General features: G+C 46.9%; 2 protein-coding genes across 2 annotated transcripts in view; both read left to right on the forward strand.

Annotated features, from left to right (window-relative positions):
- The window catches only part of FAM219A (family with sequence similarity 219 member A), a 61,070-nt gene extending 51,848 nt beyond the window's left edge, over positions 1-9,222 (forward strand). Inside the window, exons 2-6 of the mRNA XM_007950659.2 lie at positions 3,054-3,153; positions 6,847-6,949; positions 7,183-7,263; positions 7,959-8,013; positions 9,064-9,222. Of these exons, the coding sequence (XP_007948850.1) occupies positions 3,054-3,153; positions 6,847-6,949; positions 7,183-7,263; positions 7,959-8,013; positions 9,064-9,222 (498 nt within the window). The remainder of the gene's footprint in view (positions 1-3,053; positions 3,154-6,846; positions 6,950-7,182; positions 7,264-7,958; positions 8,014-9,063) is intronic.
- A 3,230-nt stretch (positions 9,223-12,452) lies between these two features.
- Positions 12,453-18,484, forward strand: part of CUNH9orf24 (chromosome unknown C9orf24 homolog) — a 37,643-nt gene continuing 31,611 nt past the window's right edge. Inside the window, exon 1 of the mRNA XM_007950664.1 lies at positions 12,453-12,587. Within this exon, the coding sequence (XP_007948855.1) occupies positions 12,453-12,587 (135 nt within the window). The remainder of the gene's footprint in view (positions 12,588-18,484) is intronic.

Consider the following 18,484-nt stretch of genomic DNA (forward strand, 5'->3'; position numbering starts at 1 on the left):
CTGCCCCCTGAGCTGTCTCCCTGTGCATAAGCACAATATTGGGCAGTTTTGACTACTGTGGCTGTATAGTATGATTGGAGATCTGGGAGTGTGAGACCTCCTACTTTGTTCTTCTTCTTCAGTAGTGATTTGCTTATCCGAGGTCTCTTTCCTTTCTATGTAAAGTTAGTGATTGGTTTTTCCATGTCTTTAAAGAATGTTGATGGAATCTGGATCGGGGTTGCATTGAATATATAGATGCTTTGGGTAGCACAAGTCTAAATTTTGACACCCAGAGTCCTACCAGAGAAGACTGTAAAATGCTTGTGGTCATCTAGGAAAGGAGTTCCTTGTGGCTACTTCTCCAGGCCCATCCCCTCTGAAAATTTCTGGACATGAGGTTTGGAAGTCCTTCTCCAGTTCTGTCCTGCTTATCTGCATCCCTGGTCTCTTGAGTCCCAGCCTACACCCCCATAGCTCCTATAAGTTAAAGCCAGCCAGCTGGGGAAACTCTTGAGCTAGCTCAGCTCCAGAGCAGAGAGGTAAAAGGTAGGGGTTAGTATGCAGACTGATGCTTGGGCCTGCAGGGACAAAACAGCCTCCCAGAATACCTATCTCTGGCTTCAAGTCCTTGTCATTCTCTCTTTCCTTGCATACTGTGAGGAGCTCTGGTGGTGCTGTGGTTAAAGAATTGGGCTGCTAACCAAAAGGTTGGTGGTTTGAACCCACCAGCCACTTCATGGAAGAAAGATGATACAGTCTGCTTCTGTAAAGATTTAGAGCCTTAGAAACACTATGGGGTAGTTCTACTCTGCCCTGTAGGGTCACTATGAATCAGAAGACACTTCCCTTCTGGGCCTAGGTTTTCTCATTTTTAAAAAAAATAAGTTGGTAAGTTTACATGTGTTGAAGCTGGTGATAAACACCCAGAATCTCATTATACTATTTTGTCTACTTTCATATAAGTTTAGTAATTTCCTTAATAAAACATTATTTTTAAAAAGGCTAGATTAGATTAGATCAATAGATCTTAACCTTTTTCTTTCTTTTTTTAAGCAATAGAACCCTTTCTTTCTCCAACCAAAATCTTATAGGAAGTCTGAATGTAAATGAACTGAAAATGGATCTTCTCTGGTTGAAAGGTAACCAGACCAGATCCTCTATTGTTTCTTCCTCACTCTCAGCCCCACCCAAGACTTAGGTTTTAGGGAACACAGTTGAATGAAAAATACTGGGCCAGACTAACTAAGAATTCTTCTGGCACTTTTTCCTTCCTCTAGATGTATTGGCTTTGTGCTGGCCATTAGCTGATATACCCTGTCCCAGAAACAGTGAGACTGAGCTATTAATCATTCTCAGCAGTCTTTGGAGAATTTGTTTGAATGGTTGCAGAAACATGGGCTGCTGTTGGAGATGCATTTCAATGTCTGTCTCTGCTGAGTGTTTATTAATAATCTTGCTAATCCCCACTCTAGTTCCGGATCTAGCTAACGCCTGTCAGATGTCCTTGGGGAGCATTTTCAATTCTCCCTGATTTCTTGGAGCCAGATACTTCCTTCTGCCTGGATTTCTTTATGATACTTATGTTCATGAATATTTCATATTTAATCTCCCCTATTTCACTGCCATGTGATAGTCATGGTGCATTGGCTGCATTTCTCAGGGAGGACAAATAGGAAGCCTATGGTAAAGGTCTGGGTTTGCCTAAGATTCGGGCATTGTGGCTCTGGGCTTTTTCCTGCTGCCTCTGCTTCACCATGGCTAAGAGGCGGGGATCAGGACAGAGGAAGAAGGTTGGGTTCTGCCCTCAGCAACTCACAAACCATTGTGGCAACAGAATCCACCCAGGGCCTTATGCTCTGGATGGCCTGTGGGGGCACAGAGAAGATCAGAATTTCTCTCCCAAACATTACAAACAGAAGCCAGCATAATAGTTATGCGTCACCAGATCCCTGGACCTGACACTTTAGGCCAGTCCTAGGGCATTATACCTGCTTGTCTGTTTACTCTCTATATCCAGTGCCAGAATGGGCAGCAACCTTGGATCCCCTCTGGAATCCTCATACTTCAGGCCTACCACTCTTTGGTCTCTGGTTAAAATGCAAAGAGCCCCAGGATGACATTACCTCTATTAATGGTTGGTCATCAGCTTCTTGGGAGAATGTAGATGACTCCAGCCCTTTTCAGTTGGGGGTGAGAGTGAGCCACGCCCCTGACTCTTGGAGCAGAGACTTGGGATATTTTGGATATAAAGGTGAGGCTTGGTTAGATCCTGGGCAGCACCAAGGTTTTAGCCCAATGGAGGGAAGTAAGTGAGAAGGAGGGCAGTAAGGGAGATTGAGAAGGCTGCAGACCCTGGACAATACACAGATGCATGTTTTCCTTCTTTCATCATTTCTGTAGTGTCAAGCCCCATGTTTTGCACTCTGGGCAGCACAGGACTAACTAACTGGCTATCAACTTCTTTGCCATTATTTGTCTTCTCACATACCACATATAGCCAACTTGTCAGGTTCTTCCAGGAGCTCTTCTTTACGATTCATCTGTGAAATGCGGAGCCCTCATTAGAACCCTTTATTGTCCAGTGGCTGCAGTCTATATAGTCTGGGCAGGAGAAACTAGTGAGGGGGAAAGCCTGGCTCAAAGAGCACCTGCTCTGACTTCAATACAGACTTCAACCAATGGGAACCTAGAAAGACCTTTCAAAACAAGTCCTCAGGAAGGACCCTGAGGAGCAATGCAACTAGTATGGGGTTTAGGCTGGAGGAGGCAGTCCTGTGGGTTTAAGGCATCATGATGGGCTTTCTGGAAGAGGCTTGATCACAGAGGACTTTGAGGCCAGACACCCAGTTGGATGTAAGTAGGGTTGAGATCCTTGGCTCTTTTACCCAGCTCAGAATCTTCTGGGACCCCACCACCACCACCACCACCACCACACCACCAATCCCTTACCTGCTGCCAGAGACAAATGCCTCCAGAAGCCCAGAGAGCCGGTGGGAAAGCCACTTCAGGGCTGAGAGCAGCCTCTTGTGTTCACATCCTAACAATTCTGTCTCTCTGCTTTCTCCCCACAGGACCCAGCCGCCGCCTCCATCTCAGACGGAGACTGTGACGCCCGGGAGGGTGAGTCAGTAGCCATGAATTACAAACCATCCCCGCTCCAAGTGAAGCTGGGTGAGTGTGTCTGGGGGGTGAGGGAGATATGGGTAGTGGACAAGGCACTCTGGGCTGGGTCTGCAATGAGGCAATGAGGTGCCATAGACACATCAACTAAGGTTAGATGATCCGAAGACTCAAACCACCAAGTCTCTGACACTGCCAGGCACCTTATCTCCTGCGAGGCAAAGACGGCAGCTACAGTTCTCTACAGGAGCCTGAAACTCTAGGAGGCCTCTTTGAGGCCAAGAAGTCTCCATGTATTCCAAGAGAGACCTGCAAGGGTAAAAGCATGGAGCCCAGAGAGCTTGGAAGTGCCATCAAACACTGGATCAGGCTGACAGGAAGCTGCCTGAGAGGTGGGGTATCAGTTGATAGATCTGAAGGACAGCAAGGAATCAGAGTCTCAAAGCACAGAAGCTGAGCCCCTCTCCCCATTCCAACCTCAGCCCATCTGGAGATCTCAGGGCCTGGTTGGCTTCTGTTTTGGGGAGCTTTCTCTGAGTTTCTTAGTAAACCCAAACATCTTCCCCCCCTTTCCAGGGTCACTTTTCCTTGGGAGTTTATCTCATGTCCACTCTGGTGTCAGTTTACACTGCAGCCTGCTCTTTTGCAGTCACCTGGCTCCCAACCCTCCCCCACAGCTTCTGCAGCTGTGTCCCACCTCATCTGCGATGAACACTGCCTCCATCCCTTCAGGACCCAAAGTTTCACTGACCCACAGTGCTGTGTGTGACAGATTTTTGCTAAAAATGTGGTGACATAGAGAGAAATTACAATAGTAACCACAACAGTGCACACAGGAAAGAGCTTACAATTAAAAACAGGCCGTCACTCTCCTTTAACTCCTCTGTCATCCCTGTCTTTCTGTCGGTTTTTCTCCTCAGACTGCCTGTCAAATATTGGAGCTCCTCCTTATTGCCCAGCACCCTTTCCTACCTATTCTAAAACTTTTTCTCTCTGTAGCTTCTCAGATTGCTTTCTGCAGCATGCTGTTCTTTTATTCAGCTATTTCCACATCATATCCCAGAGCCCCTCAAGCTGTTTTTTTCTAAACAAGAGAGCAGTTCTTTTCCTAAGTGAAATTTGTTCATCTTCCTAGGACAAACTGAGGCCAGTTCTATTCGTTCATTGTTTTTAAATTTAACAATACACATGATTTCACAAGTTCTCCTTTACTCCCCTCCCATCTTTAGTTTTTCTAGTTCTATTCTGCATTGTGACATAAGGGGTATCGTATGGTACACATTTTCTGAAACTTTTTTTTTCCTTAGTATCTTGGAGTCCCTTCCAATGGCAGTGTATGGAGAATCACTGCATTCTTTTAAACTTTAAAAGCATGCTGAATTTTTTTGAAATAGTGAAAAGACACAGACAATAAATTGGCAAAACTAATTTATGGACTACTATGGAGCTCTGGTGGCATAGTGGCTAAGGCATTTGACTGCTGACCAGAAGGCTGGCAGTAGTTCAAACCTACCAGCTACTCTTCAGAAGGAAGGCTGGGCAATATACTTCCATAGAGATACTGCCTGGGAAGCCCAAGGATGGGTCACTATGAGTTGGAACTGATTCAACAGCAGTGAATTTTTTTATGGACTACAATGGTTGCATTAAAAATATAAAATAATAATAATAATAAGCTCACTGCTACTGAGTTGCATACCAAAAAAAAAACCAAACTCACAGCCATTGAGTCAGATCCAACTCATAGTGACCCCTCCTTGGGTTTCCAAGGCGGTGTCACTACAGAAGTAGATTGCCCAGTCTTCCTTCCAAGGAGTGGCTGATGGGTTTGAACCACCAGCCTTCTGGTTAGCAGTCAAATGCCTTAAGCACTATGCCACCAGAGCTCCTTTGAGTTGCATGTTGTTGTTGTTATGTGCCATCGAGTCAGACCCAACTCATAGTGACCCTTCCTTAGGTTTCCGAGGCATTATCACTACGGAAGTAGATTGCCCCATCTTCCTTCCGAGGAGTGGCTGGTGGGTTTGAACCGCCAGCCTTCTGGTTAGCAGTCAAGCGCCTTACGCACTATGCTACCAGAGGTCCTCCGAGTTGTACAGTAGTCCATAATTTAGTTTTGGCAATTTATTGTCTGTATCTTTTCACTATTTCAAATAAATTCAGCATGCTTGTAAAGTAACTGTTCGTTGTTTTGTTTTTTCCCCCATTACATTACCACCAAAGCTCTTCATGCAAATTCATAATCTTGTCCCAGTTTCACTGTTGTTGTTGTTATGTGCCGTCGAGTCGAACCTGACTCATAGCGACCCCTCTTTGGGTTTCCAAGGCAGTATCACTATGGAAGTAGATTGCCCCATCTTCCTTCCGAGGAGTGGCTGGTGGGTTTGAACCGCCAGCCTTCTGGTTAGCAGTCAAGTGCCTCAGGCACTATGCTACCAGAGGTCCTCCAGTTTCACTAAAGGGAAAAAAAAAAAAAAAAAAATCAACACCAAGAACTTTAAGTCAAATTGCACCCCCTAGAGGCTTGGGGTGGTAATGGCAGCTGCCACTTGCTGGAAAGAAGCTGGATCCCGGTGAGCAGCTATCAGGAAAGAGGTTCAGAGACAGGCAGAGACTGGGAGCTGAGAGACTTAGAGAAATGAGAGTCAGAGGAAGTTGCACAGATAGCCTAAGTAAATGGAGTTCATGGTTATTTTATGAGATAGTGTTCCCCTAGCATCTCTCGCTACCCAACTGTCCCTTTTCCTAGGTCTGGGCTTCACTTGACATGAATAGGAAAGGACAGATGGGCCTTATCCAGGACCTGGGCAGCCACTGCTGGGAACAGATGCTGAGATCAGGGAGAGGAGGCTGGTGTCCCCAAAACTGCTGCTGCAAGCTCTTCTCCCACCCTCACTCAGTGCCACACCAGGCAGTGTTGGGTCACCTGATGGCCAGCCCCATGAACCTGGTTGGTTTAGAACTCAAGAGAACTCAGGGGCTGGCAGAGGAGTCAGGAGCATCACTCAGATGGTGTAGCCAGATGGGCTTCCCCCATCCTCCTGTCCCCTACCTTGCTAGTTCCCTTTGGCCAGTTCCACTCCACAGCCTTCAGTGGCTCCTTTTTTGCCATATGAATTGATTCTGAACACCCTATCTGACATTCAGGGCCTTCATGCTCTTGAATTTATAACCAAATGGAGGCCCTGGCCACTTAACATAGAACTTGACACATGATTAGTGACACAAAGCATTCGTTGAATGAATAAGTGACTGAATAAATGGATCCTATTTTACTAACCTGATCTCCCTCGATCTTCATTCTTCCATCCCACTAAGATCCAGACTTCTTATGGTCACTTCTAAATGCATTTTTTTGTACACACTATCCCTTCTTCCTAGAATGCCCTCCTTTCTCCAGCTGGCCTACAGGACATCTTCCCTGATTGTTCCATCCCTCTGTGATCATCTCTTCCTCCCCAGCCTTTCCTTGGCATTAAGCACACACTAACTGCTCCATGTGGGAGTTGTGGCCTCTGGAAGGACAGGAACCAGCCTCCTTTTGCTCCCTACTATGTCTCAGGGTATGCAGGTATGCCCAAGTACTATCTCTACAGGGCAGTAAGGGTCTGGAGTTGGGGTCATAGCCTCAGTCCCTAGAGAAGCAAGGGGTTTCACAATGGAGGCCCAGCCCAGGCTGCCCCTGGAAGTACGTAGAGTGTCCCTGGGGGCAGGACACAGCTTCCTTCCCGTGTTTCCCTGTAGATAAGCAGCGGGAGCTGGCCCGGAAGGGCTCCTTGAAGAATGGCAGCATGGGTAGCCCCATCAACCAGCAACCCAAGAAGAACAATGTCATGGCTCGGACCAGGTAGAGACCCCCTCTACCCCACCTGGTCCCTGTCAGTCAGCATCTATTTCTGCTGGTCCTGAGCGTCTTCCTCTTCCCTCCTTCCTTAGGCCCAGCTCCTCTCCCAAAGGAGAGAGACTCAACAGGATCTGAGGTGGGGAGGGAGGGAGGAATGTGGTAGGGTGCTACACAACTCAGTCCCCTACCAGCCTTATGTGCTCCAGTTACCACTCCAACCCCAATTCTCCACCCAGGCTGGTCGTCCCCAATAAAGGCTACTCTTCACTTGACCAGAGCCCAGATGAGAAGCCACTGGTAGCCCTTGACACGGACAGGTGTGTACGGGGACCTGGGGGCAGCTGAGCAAGCGGACAGGTGTGTACGGGGACCTGGGGGCAGCTGGGCAAGCAAGGAACCTGTGTGAGCACAAGTGGGTTGGTTACACAGGCCACACCTCCTGTATGGGAACTGTGGTATTTCTTGGATAGACAGAGTCTCTCCAAGGGTGAATCTCCCAGGGAATGGAATTTTTTACCTCAGGGAGGGAGAAGCAGAAGGAGGAAAGGGGAGCTGATGCAGTATACTGATGTCCTGGGAGAACTGATCCAGTAGCTGCCCCTAGAATGGGCCCTGATACCCTCCCTGAACATCAGGATGAAATGTTTAATGTTCTGCCCCCTCTAAGAGAAGCCCTACTTGCTGGAAACACACCTGGCTAGACTCGGACTGCTGGAAAACTCAACAGGCCAAGGCGATTAGAGCCTGGCAAAAAGTGGGGAGAGGTGGGGATGGAAAGAATGGCGGCTCTATTTAGAAGCACATTAACAGTGGCAGTTAATTTAAAAGGGCGGAGCTAGGGAACCTGTCTTAAAACTGTATATGCACAGCAAGTGCAGTTTTTATTTAGACCGTGCTGTTGATTTGAGACCATGGGGGTAAGATGGGGTATTATTGATTGATGGGAAGGTACAGGGGATTTTCTACTTAATTTCCTTGAATCGCTTCCTCTCTGTCCTTTCTCCACGGCTAGCGACGACGACTTTGACATGTCCAGATACTCTTCCTCTGGCTACTCCTCTGCTGAGGTGAGGCCCCACCCCTTCCTGCCTTAGATACACCTGAGAAGGACCACTTCTATCAGGGAGAAAGGGTGGGGTCAACACCAAATCACACCCTGAGAGAAGGAATAGGCAAAGATAGGGAGCCCTGTATAGAAACAAACAAAAAAATCACTGCCATCAAGTGGATCTTGACTCATAGCGACCCCCTTTGGGTTTCTGAGATAAATCTTTATGGAAGTAGATTGCCCAATCTTCCTTTCAGGGAGTGGCTGGTGGGTTTGAACAGCCAACCTTCTGGTCAGCAGTCAAATGCCTTAGGCACTATGCTGCCAGAGCTCCTTAGCCCTGTGTAGAGGAGGCAAGACCTAAAATGAGACTGGAGGAGGGGAGGCTGGGATAAGACATTGGGCTCAAGTGCAGGGAACCCAGGGATGGGAAGGGGCTTGAGATCCTTGCATGGCTTTTAGATAGGATGGGGTGCAAGATACAGGTGACACTTTATGGGGGCCGCAAATGAATGAGGTCAGGGCAGGGACCCGAACAGAGGTAGCACCTGAGGTGAAAAGATGACCTTTAGAAGGAAGACTGGGTGTACTTCCTTAAAGATTTATCTCAGAAACCCAAAGGGAGTCGCTATGAGTCAGAATGGACTCTATGGCATGATTTTTTTAGAAGGGCCTATAGGGGGCGGGGCCTCAGGAGGTCTTGCTTGTGCGGAAGGGTGGGGCCTAAACCACTGCCATTGAGCACTCATAACGATCCTAGAGGGCAGAGTAGAACTGCCCCATAGGGCTTCCAAGACAGTAAATCTTTATGAAAGTAGACTGCCTCATCTTTCTCCCACAGAGAGGCTGATGGGTTCCATCAGCGATCATTTCGTTAGCAGCCAAATGCCTTAACCACTGCACCACCTAGGGTAGGGCCTATTTGGGGCGAAACTTGCGATAGAACGATAGAGTGGTGGTGGGTTGCTGCTGACCTTGTGGGCGGGCCTGGAGCAGGGCGCAGGTGGTCGGGGTTTTGTTTCTCACAGCCGCAGGAGCCTAACCTCCTTTCCCCTCCCTTTGTCTACAGCAGATCAACCAAGATTTGAACATCCAGCTGCTGAAGGACGGCTACCGGTTAGACGAGATCCCCGACGACGAGGACCTAGACCTCATACCCCCCAAGTCTGTGAACCCCACCTGCATGTGCTGCCAGGCCACGTCCTCTACTGCCTGCCACATTCAGTAGCGGGCGGGGCCCAGGCGGCCGCGGGGCAGGGCTCGGCAGGCCAGGCTGGGAGGGCAGGGGTCAACCCCTCCCTAGCTCATCCGCCTGCCGCCGGCCCAGCGTCCCCTACAGCCGCAACCTCGTAACAGTCATTGCTTCCTCCTATGGTAGGACGTGTACCTCTGTGTGTCCATGGAGCGGGAGAAACCAAAACCGGGTCCCTCTCCACCCCGGGAGCTGAGGAGGGGTGGGGGCTGTTTGTTCAGTTACTTGGGGGACCCTACCTAGCACCCTGCCCCGCCCTCAAGGCTACAGTACGGTGTTGGGGAGGGGGAACTGGGTGGCAAGGAGGCCAACACTAATGAGTGGGGGTTGGGAATCACAAAGCCCACCCCCGTGAAGCCATGAACCCCCAGCCCCAGCCTGCCACGGAAGGGGGCTCGTGGGGAGGAAAGCCCGGGCTGTGAGGACCCAGCCCAGCACCTTGGAGCCCCTCCATGCGCACCTGCCGGCCCATGTACCTATTTGTGTTTTTCCCTTCAACTTCAGATGGAAAGCCTGGCAAAGCTGCCCACAGGGATGTTGCCCTCCCACACACCATCTGGATCATGGCAAGAGGAGGCCTTTGTGCTCCTCTTTACCCCAGTCACCCCCTTCCTTGCTCTCTGGGTTGTGTGGGAAGGATCAAGTGGGCCTTGGAGAAAGGCCGGGGTTTGGGCTGATAGGATCCGTGGTCCTGTCTTGCCCCGACCAATGCTTCGCTCTGCCCCACCCCCTCCCATTCTTCTGTTCACTGGTCTCTGTCTCAGGCTGGAAGTTGGTAGGAGTTTAAGGCTGGCCTCCAAAGCCCCATTCTCATCCTACCCTAGCCCAAGATTCTGGAGGCTGGAGGCTAATTCCCAGCAAGAATATGCAAGGAAGCAAGCTGGACTGAGTGGCTGCATGTGTGTAGTAGGGTGAGCCTGGCAGAATGTATGTGCCTGAGGTGTCAGTGTGTGTCTGTTCTCGGCATCAGGACTGTCTCTCCCATCCTCTGTATCTGCATGTGTCCTTTTCCATCATAGATAGGAGTGTCCATGGTGGGGAAGTGTCTGTGTGGTGTGTTAACACTGTGGGAGGCTGCTCAGCACTTCAGTGGACTAGGAGTTAGAAGTCTGGTTTCTGATCCCAGCTCTGACACTCTCCCTGTGATCTTCAACAAGCTGCTTCCTTTCTCTGAGCTTCAGTTTCCTCAACTGTAAAACGAGCAGCAGCTATAATTATTTTTATGGTCTCTTCATATCTAAGGAATTTCTTTGTAAGAATTCCTGTGGAGGTATGTGTGGAGCTCTCTGTGTGTCTCTGAGTATACCTAGGGGGCTCCCGGAATTTGTGTCTGTATGGAAAGGGATGGGGGAAGTTTCTAAGTAGATCTGTTTGGGAATGTGTACGTGTGTGGGGGGCTGTATGGGGAGTTTGTGGTTCAGAATGTGTGTACTGCTGCTTCTGGTGCTGTTGCTTGTTTGTGGGGTGGAGGGAAGGAAAGGCAAGGAATGAAAAGGAAGAGGGAGGAGGTCAGGACCCTCTCCTGGCTGGGTAATATAGACCCGCACCCATGGCAAAGAAAATGAAGGAGTAGAGAGCCTAAGGCTGCTCAGGCCTATGTCCTACAAATCTGGTATCCTAGGGCCAAGGTGTACACTCCCTTATGCCTCCGTGCTGACACTCCAACATGCTGGCATATCCACTCTCACGTATGCCACTCACAGGCTGCAGGTTTGCAATGGACACACCCACAGCCCACCTTCTGGGAGGTGGTAAGCTCCACAAGGGGTTAGTGAGAGGAGGGAGCAAGGCTGCTAGCTTAGGAAAGGTCGCAGTTCTCCCTGAACCACGCCCAGGAGCTGCCAACTCCAACATGTTGGGGTGCAGCTTTCCACACCCTACTCCCTCTACCCACTCCTGCCTCCCTAATGCAGGGACCCTAGTTAGATGAGAAAATGCCAAAGGAGAGCAAGGACAGAGAAGGCATTACAGGGCCCACAAGGTTCACACTGGCCCCCATCTGTGCCCATCACTCCCACCCCAGTCAGCATCCCCAACCTTGTCATGTGGGCCCCAGAGCCAGGCCTCCCACTACCGCCACCACCACATGGGCTCCTTGACTTACCCTTCTAGAACATGGGTACCTCCTCTTTTTGGGGAAGAGCCCCCACCAGGGTGATGGTGGGGTACTCCCACTTAGACTGCTGCCTTTGCTGCTCACTTGCTATGTGACTCTGGCCCTGAGGAACCTGGGAAAGCTCCCTCCCCACGGGACATACCTACACCCCTGGCAAGCAAGGGCTTTAGATTGAGGCAGTGTATGTGTGGCAGGGAGAGGCAGGAAGCTGACAGTGGGCAGCTTTTGGGTCTAGGGGAGAGTGCATGGTTCCCTCCTTCTGTGTCTGGGAGGCTGGAGAGGAAGAATCAAGGCCTTAGCTTGCCCCCCTGCCCCCCTTCTCCCTTGTAGATACTGCCTTAACACTCCCTCTGCTCTCAGCTGTGGCTGCCACCCAGCCAGGTTTCTCCATGCTCACTAATTTATTTCCAGGAAGGTGTGTGAAAGGACATGAGCCGTGTATAATATTTTTTTTTAAACATTTCCATCGCAGTATTGACCATCATCCTTGGTTGTGTATCGTGTAACACAAATAATATTAAAAGCATAAAACAAGCTTGTTTTAGCTCCCTACCTGGGGTATGGGGAAGGGGCAGGTGGGCTGGGAAGGGGAGAACTGATCTCTGAAGGCACAGCTCGCTCTTCCTCCACCAGTGGATTTCCAGACCAGGGCCTGCCACTGATCTGCTGCATATCTCCAGGTGAGTCACTTGACCCCTCTAAACCTCCATCTCCCTCTTCAATAAAGTGAGAAGCTCAGCCCAGAAAGTCTTTAGGGGTCCACTGAACTCTTGGAAATTGGTCTCTTTTGAAGGGCTTCAAGCAGGGAGGGATCAGGAGGGTAGAGAGGGCATTGGGTCTCCTTACCTAACAGAAATTATGCTGAGCCAGGTGATATCATAATGGGCAGTGCCCATCCTAGAGGGGAAGGTTGGGTGGGGTGGTGGCAGGAGGTTGTGGGGAAGGGAAGCTGAGGAACTCCCACAGGAGGGGGTCATAGCCGCACAGGACACCTGTCAGACTGGAGGTGTGGGCTGCCTAAGGGAGGGCCTGATGTCCAGCAGGAGCCCTTGGTAGGCAGAGCCCGCTACAGCATCCCCTAGACCCCACCATGTTCCTTTTCTCCCGTAAGACCAAGACCCCCATCAGCACCTACAGTGACTCCTACAGGGCTCCCACCTCCATCAAGGAGGTCTATAAGGACCCACCTCTGTGGGCCTGGGAGGCCAACAAGTTTGTGACCCCGGTAAGTAGAGGTTGGTTGGGGAGGGGAGACAGGCCAGAGTGTATGACCATGAATATCTGGATGACTGGTGGTGTGTGGTTGTCAATACATGATTGTAATTATTTGTAGCCTGATGTGTGTGTGTATATGGATTTTATTCATTTGCCTAGGCACAGGATTTACAATGGTAAATAGTACAAGTCTTGCCCTTATGGAATTACATCAGGATAGGAGGTGAGGAGAGACAGATAATAAACAAAGAATAAACACTAGTTTTATAAATTGTCCAAAATTCTGTAAAGGAAATAGAGTAATAGAAATGGAAATAACCAGAGAGAGCTACTGAGATAGGGAAGTCATGGATGACCTCTTTCTTGAGGTGATGCTGAGCTAAGACTGGAAAGATGAGAGAAAACTAACCTGTGTGAAGAGCTGAAAAAATAAGGTTCCAGGCAGGGTGATCAGAAAGTACAATGGCCCTGAGGAAGGACTCCATCTACAATCGTGTGTGCCTGTGTGATAAGCTAGAAAATATCTTATAGGCATGCCACCTTATTGCTGCCTCCTTGAGTCGGTGCTTGAAGATGGATGACCAAATAGGTCTGTACAGCTTTCACAAAAGGGAGAGAGGATCTGTGAGCCTGACTCTGCCTAAGAGAATTGTTCTGTGTGTATCAACCAGTCAAATGTTGTACCTGTATGTGCACAAGCACCTACATGTGCCAGGCACCCAGGTTATAAAAATAAAGTGCCGAAAAAATAAAAATGAAGTGCCAGACCCCACCTTCCAGGAGCTCTCAGAAAACACGTGAATAAAGTAAGGTTGCCCAATGTGGTGCATGCACCAGTAAAAGCCCCAGAAAGGGGATAGTACTCCTAGAACTCAAAACGGCAGGTCTACAGAGTGATCCAGGGAGAGGAGGCTTCTAGCAGATGTGTTCTGAGAAAAGGCAGCCTAGGGGCAAGGACCCACAATGAACCAGAAACTGTTAGAACTGAGAGAGAGACTAGCCTTGTGGTAAGAGAGTAGCTGTAGACTACAAAGGGCTTCTCAGGTTTCCTGAAGAACGTAGACATGATACTCCAGGCTTTTGAACCTGGGAGTATCATGTCTAGATTATGAGAGGCTGTTTTTACCATAATGCCAGGGGATGGAAGGAGGTAGGGCTAAGGGCAGGAAGCCAATGAGGTGGTAAAGGATGGAGGAGGAGGATGTGGGTGGGAGATGAGGTGATACTATGGCAATAAAAAAAAGTAAGTTTTTTAAATAGGTGAGAATCTTTAAAATAATAGATTTTTCTAACTACAAAATAAATACATGCTTAATGCGAAAATGGAAATAATTCAGAGAAGCACAAAGGATGAAGTATCATAACCCAAAATAACTACTGTTAACATGATAGGCCCTTTTAGGAAGCAAATACTTTTTTTTTTTCCCAAAAATAGTGTCATATTGAACAATATTTTTAGTTCTTTTTTTTTTCCACATAGGCATATATTGGATACATTTTCCTGTGTCAGAATATTCTAGAATATTATTTTAATTAATGCATAATATTCTATTTTATCAATGCACCATAATGTATTTAAGGAATCTTAAGTTACTGGAAATTTAGATTTATAAAATGTTGCTAGTATAATCATTCTTGTACATATCTCTTTGTATATATCTGACTATTCCCTTACCATACATTCCTAGACGTGAAATTGTTGGGAGAAAGGATATGCACATTTTAAAACTTTTAAGATACATCTGATGTTGCTGTACATAAGGTTGTTACAATTTACATTCCCACCAGCAAAATATGAGAGTATGTGCTTTTCTACATCCAGTAGGAGAGGATTTTAAGATGTAGATCAACAGCTCTTGGTCACCATATGGATATAAGAAGAGGGGAAAGATTAGGATGACTCCAGGGTTTTTGGCTCTGGCAACTGGAAGCAAAGTAGTGCTATCAATTGAGATTTAGAATAGAGAGATATTTGAAGTTCATTTCGGAACAAAAACATTCTGAAGACATCCTGGCAAAGATATCTGGTGTACAGGTGGATACCTATCTGAAGGAAAAGGAAGGGATCTGGGCTATAGCTGTAGATTTTGAATCATCAACATACAGGTGACAGCTGAAGTCATAGGAGTGGATGAAACTGTCAAAGAAGAGTAAGAAAATGGCCAAAGATAGAACTTTGGGGACTATCAATATTTAAGGGGTATAAATAGATAAAGGAAAAAGAACCATAAAAGGAGACAGACAAATATGGCCAGAGAGAGAAGTGGAATATCAAAGAGAACGTCCTTAGAAAAAAGTCAGTGCTGTCAAACATAGCAGAAGCAGATCTTGGGCATAGTAACCCTTGGTAACCTAGCCAGAATAGCTTTAGTGACTGAAAAGGAGTGAAAACCAGAGAGCCTTAGGATTAAGAATGAAGGGAAGAGTTCTGCTTCTTGCAGTATGATGATCTAGAATCTCTGAAGGACCATCCTGCTTCAAAACAACAGATCCTATATAAAAAATATATTTTTATTTTGTTTTGAATTCTCATGGAGGTGAGTGCTGAATATACTTAGAAGACAGGACTGACCTAAGGACAAATGCCTATGTCAAAACTACAAACGTGAGTTTAAGCCTTAAACTAGCTGAAAGGAACTGAACTTGTAAATTCCAACCTGAATAAGAAGGGGGATAATACAGTATCAAGTTACTAATAACCCCTGGCTCCCTGTCCCTCCTCCTCCACCACTGCCACCATGGCTAACACATACACACACACACAGAGACAAATGGATATCCTCTCTGTTGAGAAACATCTTCAATGTAGTTTGCCAGGTATCCTTCAGACTCAATAAATAAACCAGGGAAATAAACCACCATAAAGAGAGTCAATATTGCTGGTCCAATAGAGCCTGGTAGAACCACTGAGACTATGGCCCCTAGCTGCCCTTCAGGTCTGGAATTGAACCCACACCTGTGGTTTCCAGCCAAACAAAGTACAGGCATGTGAGTTAAACATTTACCTCAAGTAGACACACGCCCTGGAGAGAACAATCATGGGAGAAGGAAGGGCTGCTTATGCACAGGAAGACAGCTCAGGGGGCAGGAGAGTATGGAGGGATGGACACTGGCAAGTGGTAACTATGGGGAGGAAGTGGGAGGGGAGCTGCTATGTTGTAAACTGTGGTCAATGACATGAGACAAAGTATATGTGAACTGCTGTATGAAAAGTGAATTTGCTCTGTAAATCTTCACCCAAATCACAATTTAAAAAAAAAAATCTAGAACAGTTCCAACACTCCAAAAAAAAAAAAAAATAAAGAGAGTCAGTAGAAACAATAAACAATGGATTTAAACCCCAAGGACTTAAGAATTGAAATAAAAAAAGAATACAAAAAGAATTAATACAAAGAAATTTTTAAAATAAAATGTGGAATCATCAAAGCAAGCAACAAGATATTTTAAAAAGACCAGAATGAAAAAAATAATTAAAAAGCAACACACTGAGCCACCATCAAAAACAAAAAAGACCAGGCAGTAGGAAGGCAAAATGGTACAGGGGTTGTGGAAAACAATGTGGCAGTTCCTCAAAAAACTATAATTAGAACTACCTGCCACATGACCCAGCAATTCCACTCCTACGTATATACCCAGAAAACTTGAAAGCAGAGACTCAAAAAGAGACGTGTGTACACCAATGTTCATTGTAACACTATTCACAATAGCTAAAAGGTGGAAACAACCTATATGCCCATCAATAAATGAATGGATCAACAAAATGTGGTCCGTACATACAATGAAATATTATTCAGCCAGGAGGAGAAATGAAGTCTTGATACATGCTACAATATGGAGCTCTGGTAGCCTTAGGCACTTGACTGCTAACCAGAAGGCTGGCGGTTCAAACCCACCAGCCACTCCTCAGAAGGAAGGTTGGGCAAGCTACTTCCATAGTGATACCACTTTGGAAACCCAAGGAGGGGTTGCTGAGTCAGGTCCGACTCTATGGCACATAACAACAACACAATATGGGTGAAGCTTATGATCTCACTTATATAAAAAGACAGGAAAAGACAAATTTTGGTGTTTTTACCATACCAGTGGTTACCAGGGATGGGAGGAAGGAAGAAAAGAGAGATTAACAGTGAAGAAAAATCACATGGATTAAAAGTAGGGTTGCACAGCCAATTAATATAATTCCTGTCAATAAGTTGTACACCTGTCAAAAGTTGAATTTACAAAAGCTGTGTGACAGATAATATTTATAACAATGACAAAAGAAAGAGAGAGAGAGAAGCTGCTGAAGCTGCTTATGTACAATGAATCACCTCATGGAATATGGTTCCTTGATTTGGAGGTTTAAGGTCATGGTTTCATGAGACATCTCAGTTAATGGACCTAATAATGTGGAGTGCTTCTGTTCTACTTCCTACTTCTTTGCATAGTGCCTCAGGTGTTAAAAGCTTGCAAGCAGCCATCCAAGGCATAACAGTTGGTCTCTGTTCAGCTGTAGGAACAGAGGAAGGAAAGTCAGGAATACCAGGAGGATATGGAATGTGTGGCTAACTCCTCCATGAACAACTGCCTCCTTTGCCGTGAGATCAGAAGAACTGCATGTTACCTGGTAGCATTACTGAACATTTTGACCCAAGACTCTATAGAAGAATCCTGATTAAAAGGGGGGAAATGCAGAACAGAATTTTACATTGTCATGGACCCTAGACTTTCTGGAGTCATAGAAGGTAGATGAATCCCTCAAACTATTGTCCTGAGATAATCTTTAAACCTAAACCAAAAATATCTCCTGAAGTTATCTTAAAACCAAACAATAGTTTAGCTTAACTAGTAAAAAAGTCTGCCTTGAGTATTACTCTCTTCTCTCTACATCTTTTTTTTTTTTTCTTTACTTTTACCATGGTGAAAATATACATAACAAGACATTCACCAACATAACTTCCACACTTACAGCTCAGGGACACTGATGACATTTTTCATGTACTACTATTATTGCTATCCTTTTCCAAAATATTCTACCACCATTAACATAAACTCAATGCCCGACAAACAAGTTTCCCTTTTCCCCTCCCCCCTACTCCTGGTAACCACCGATAATCTTTAGTATATCTCTCTATATCTCTATCTATCCATCCTTATGTAGTTCTAGTGGCTTAGTGCCTAAGGTATGTGACTGCTAACCAGAAGGTTGGTGGTTTAAACCCAGCAGCCACTCCTCAGAAGGAAGACTGGGCGATCTACTTCCATGGAGATGCTGTCTCGGAAACCCAAGGAGGGGTCGCTAGGAGTTGAATCTACTCAATGGCAGTGAGTTTGATTTATATATCTATGAGCTTTGGTGGCACAGTGCCTAAGGCATTTGACTGCTAACCAAAAGGTTGGATGTTCAAACCCACCAGCCACTCCGTGGAAGAAAGATAGGGCAATCTACTTCTGTAAAGATTTACTGCTTCAGAAACCCAGTGGGGGTTGCTATGAGTCAATGGCAATGAGTTTCGTTTTATATGTGGTTGTTGTTATGTGCCGTCGAGTCGGACCGGACTTGCTACCCTTCCTTGGGTTTCCAAGGCGGTATCACTACGGAAGTAGATTGCCCCACCTTCCTTCCAAGGAGTGGCTGGTGGGTTTGAACTGCCAGCCTTCTGCTTAGCACTCAAGTGCCTTAGGCACTATGCTACCAGAGCTCATATATATATGAGCTCTGGTAGCATAGTGGCTAAAGCACTTGACTGCTAAGCATAGTGGCTAAAGCACTTGACTGCTAACCAGAAGGCTGGCGGTTCAAACCCACCAGCCACTCCTCGGAAGGAAGGTGGGGCAATCCTACTTCCGTAGTGATACTGCCTCGGAAACCCAAGGAGGGGTCGCTATGAGTTGGGGTCGACTCGACGGCACATAACAACAACAACA

This window comes from Orycteropus afer, unplaced genomic scaffold, assembly GCF_000298275.1.
Source record: "Orycteropus afer afer isolate SDZICR_OR568_19922 unplaced genomic scaffold, OryAfe1.0 scaffold00285, whole genome shotgun sequence".
Taxonomy (NCBI): Eukaryota; Metazoa; Chordata; class Mammalia; order Tubulidentata; family Orycteropodidae; genus Orycteropus; species Orycteropus afer.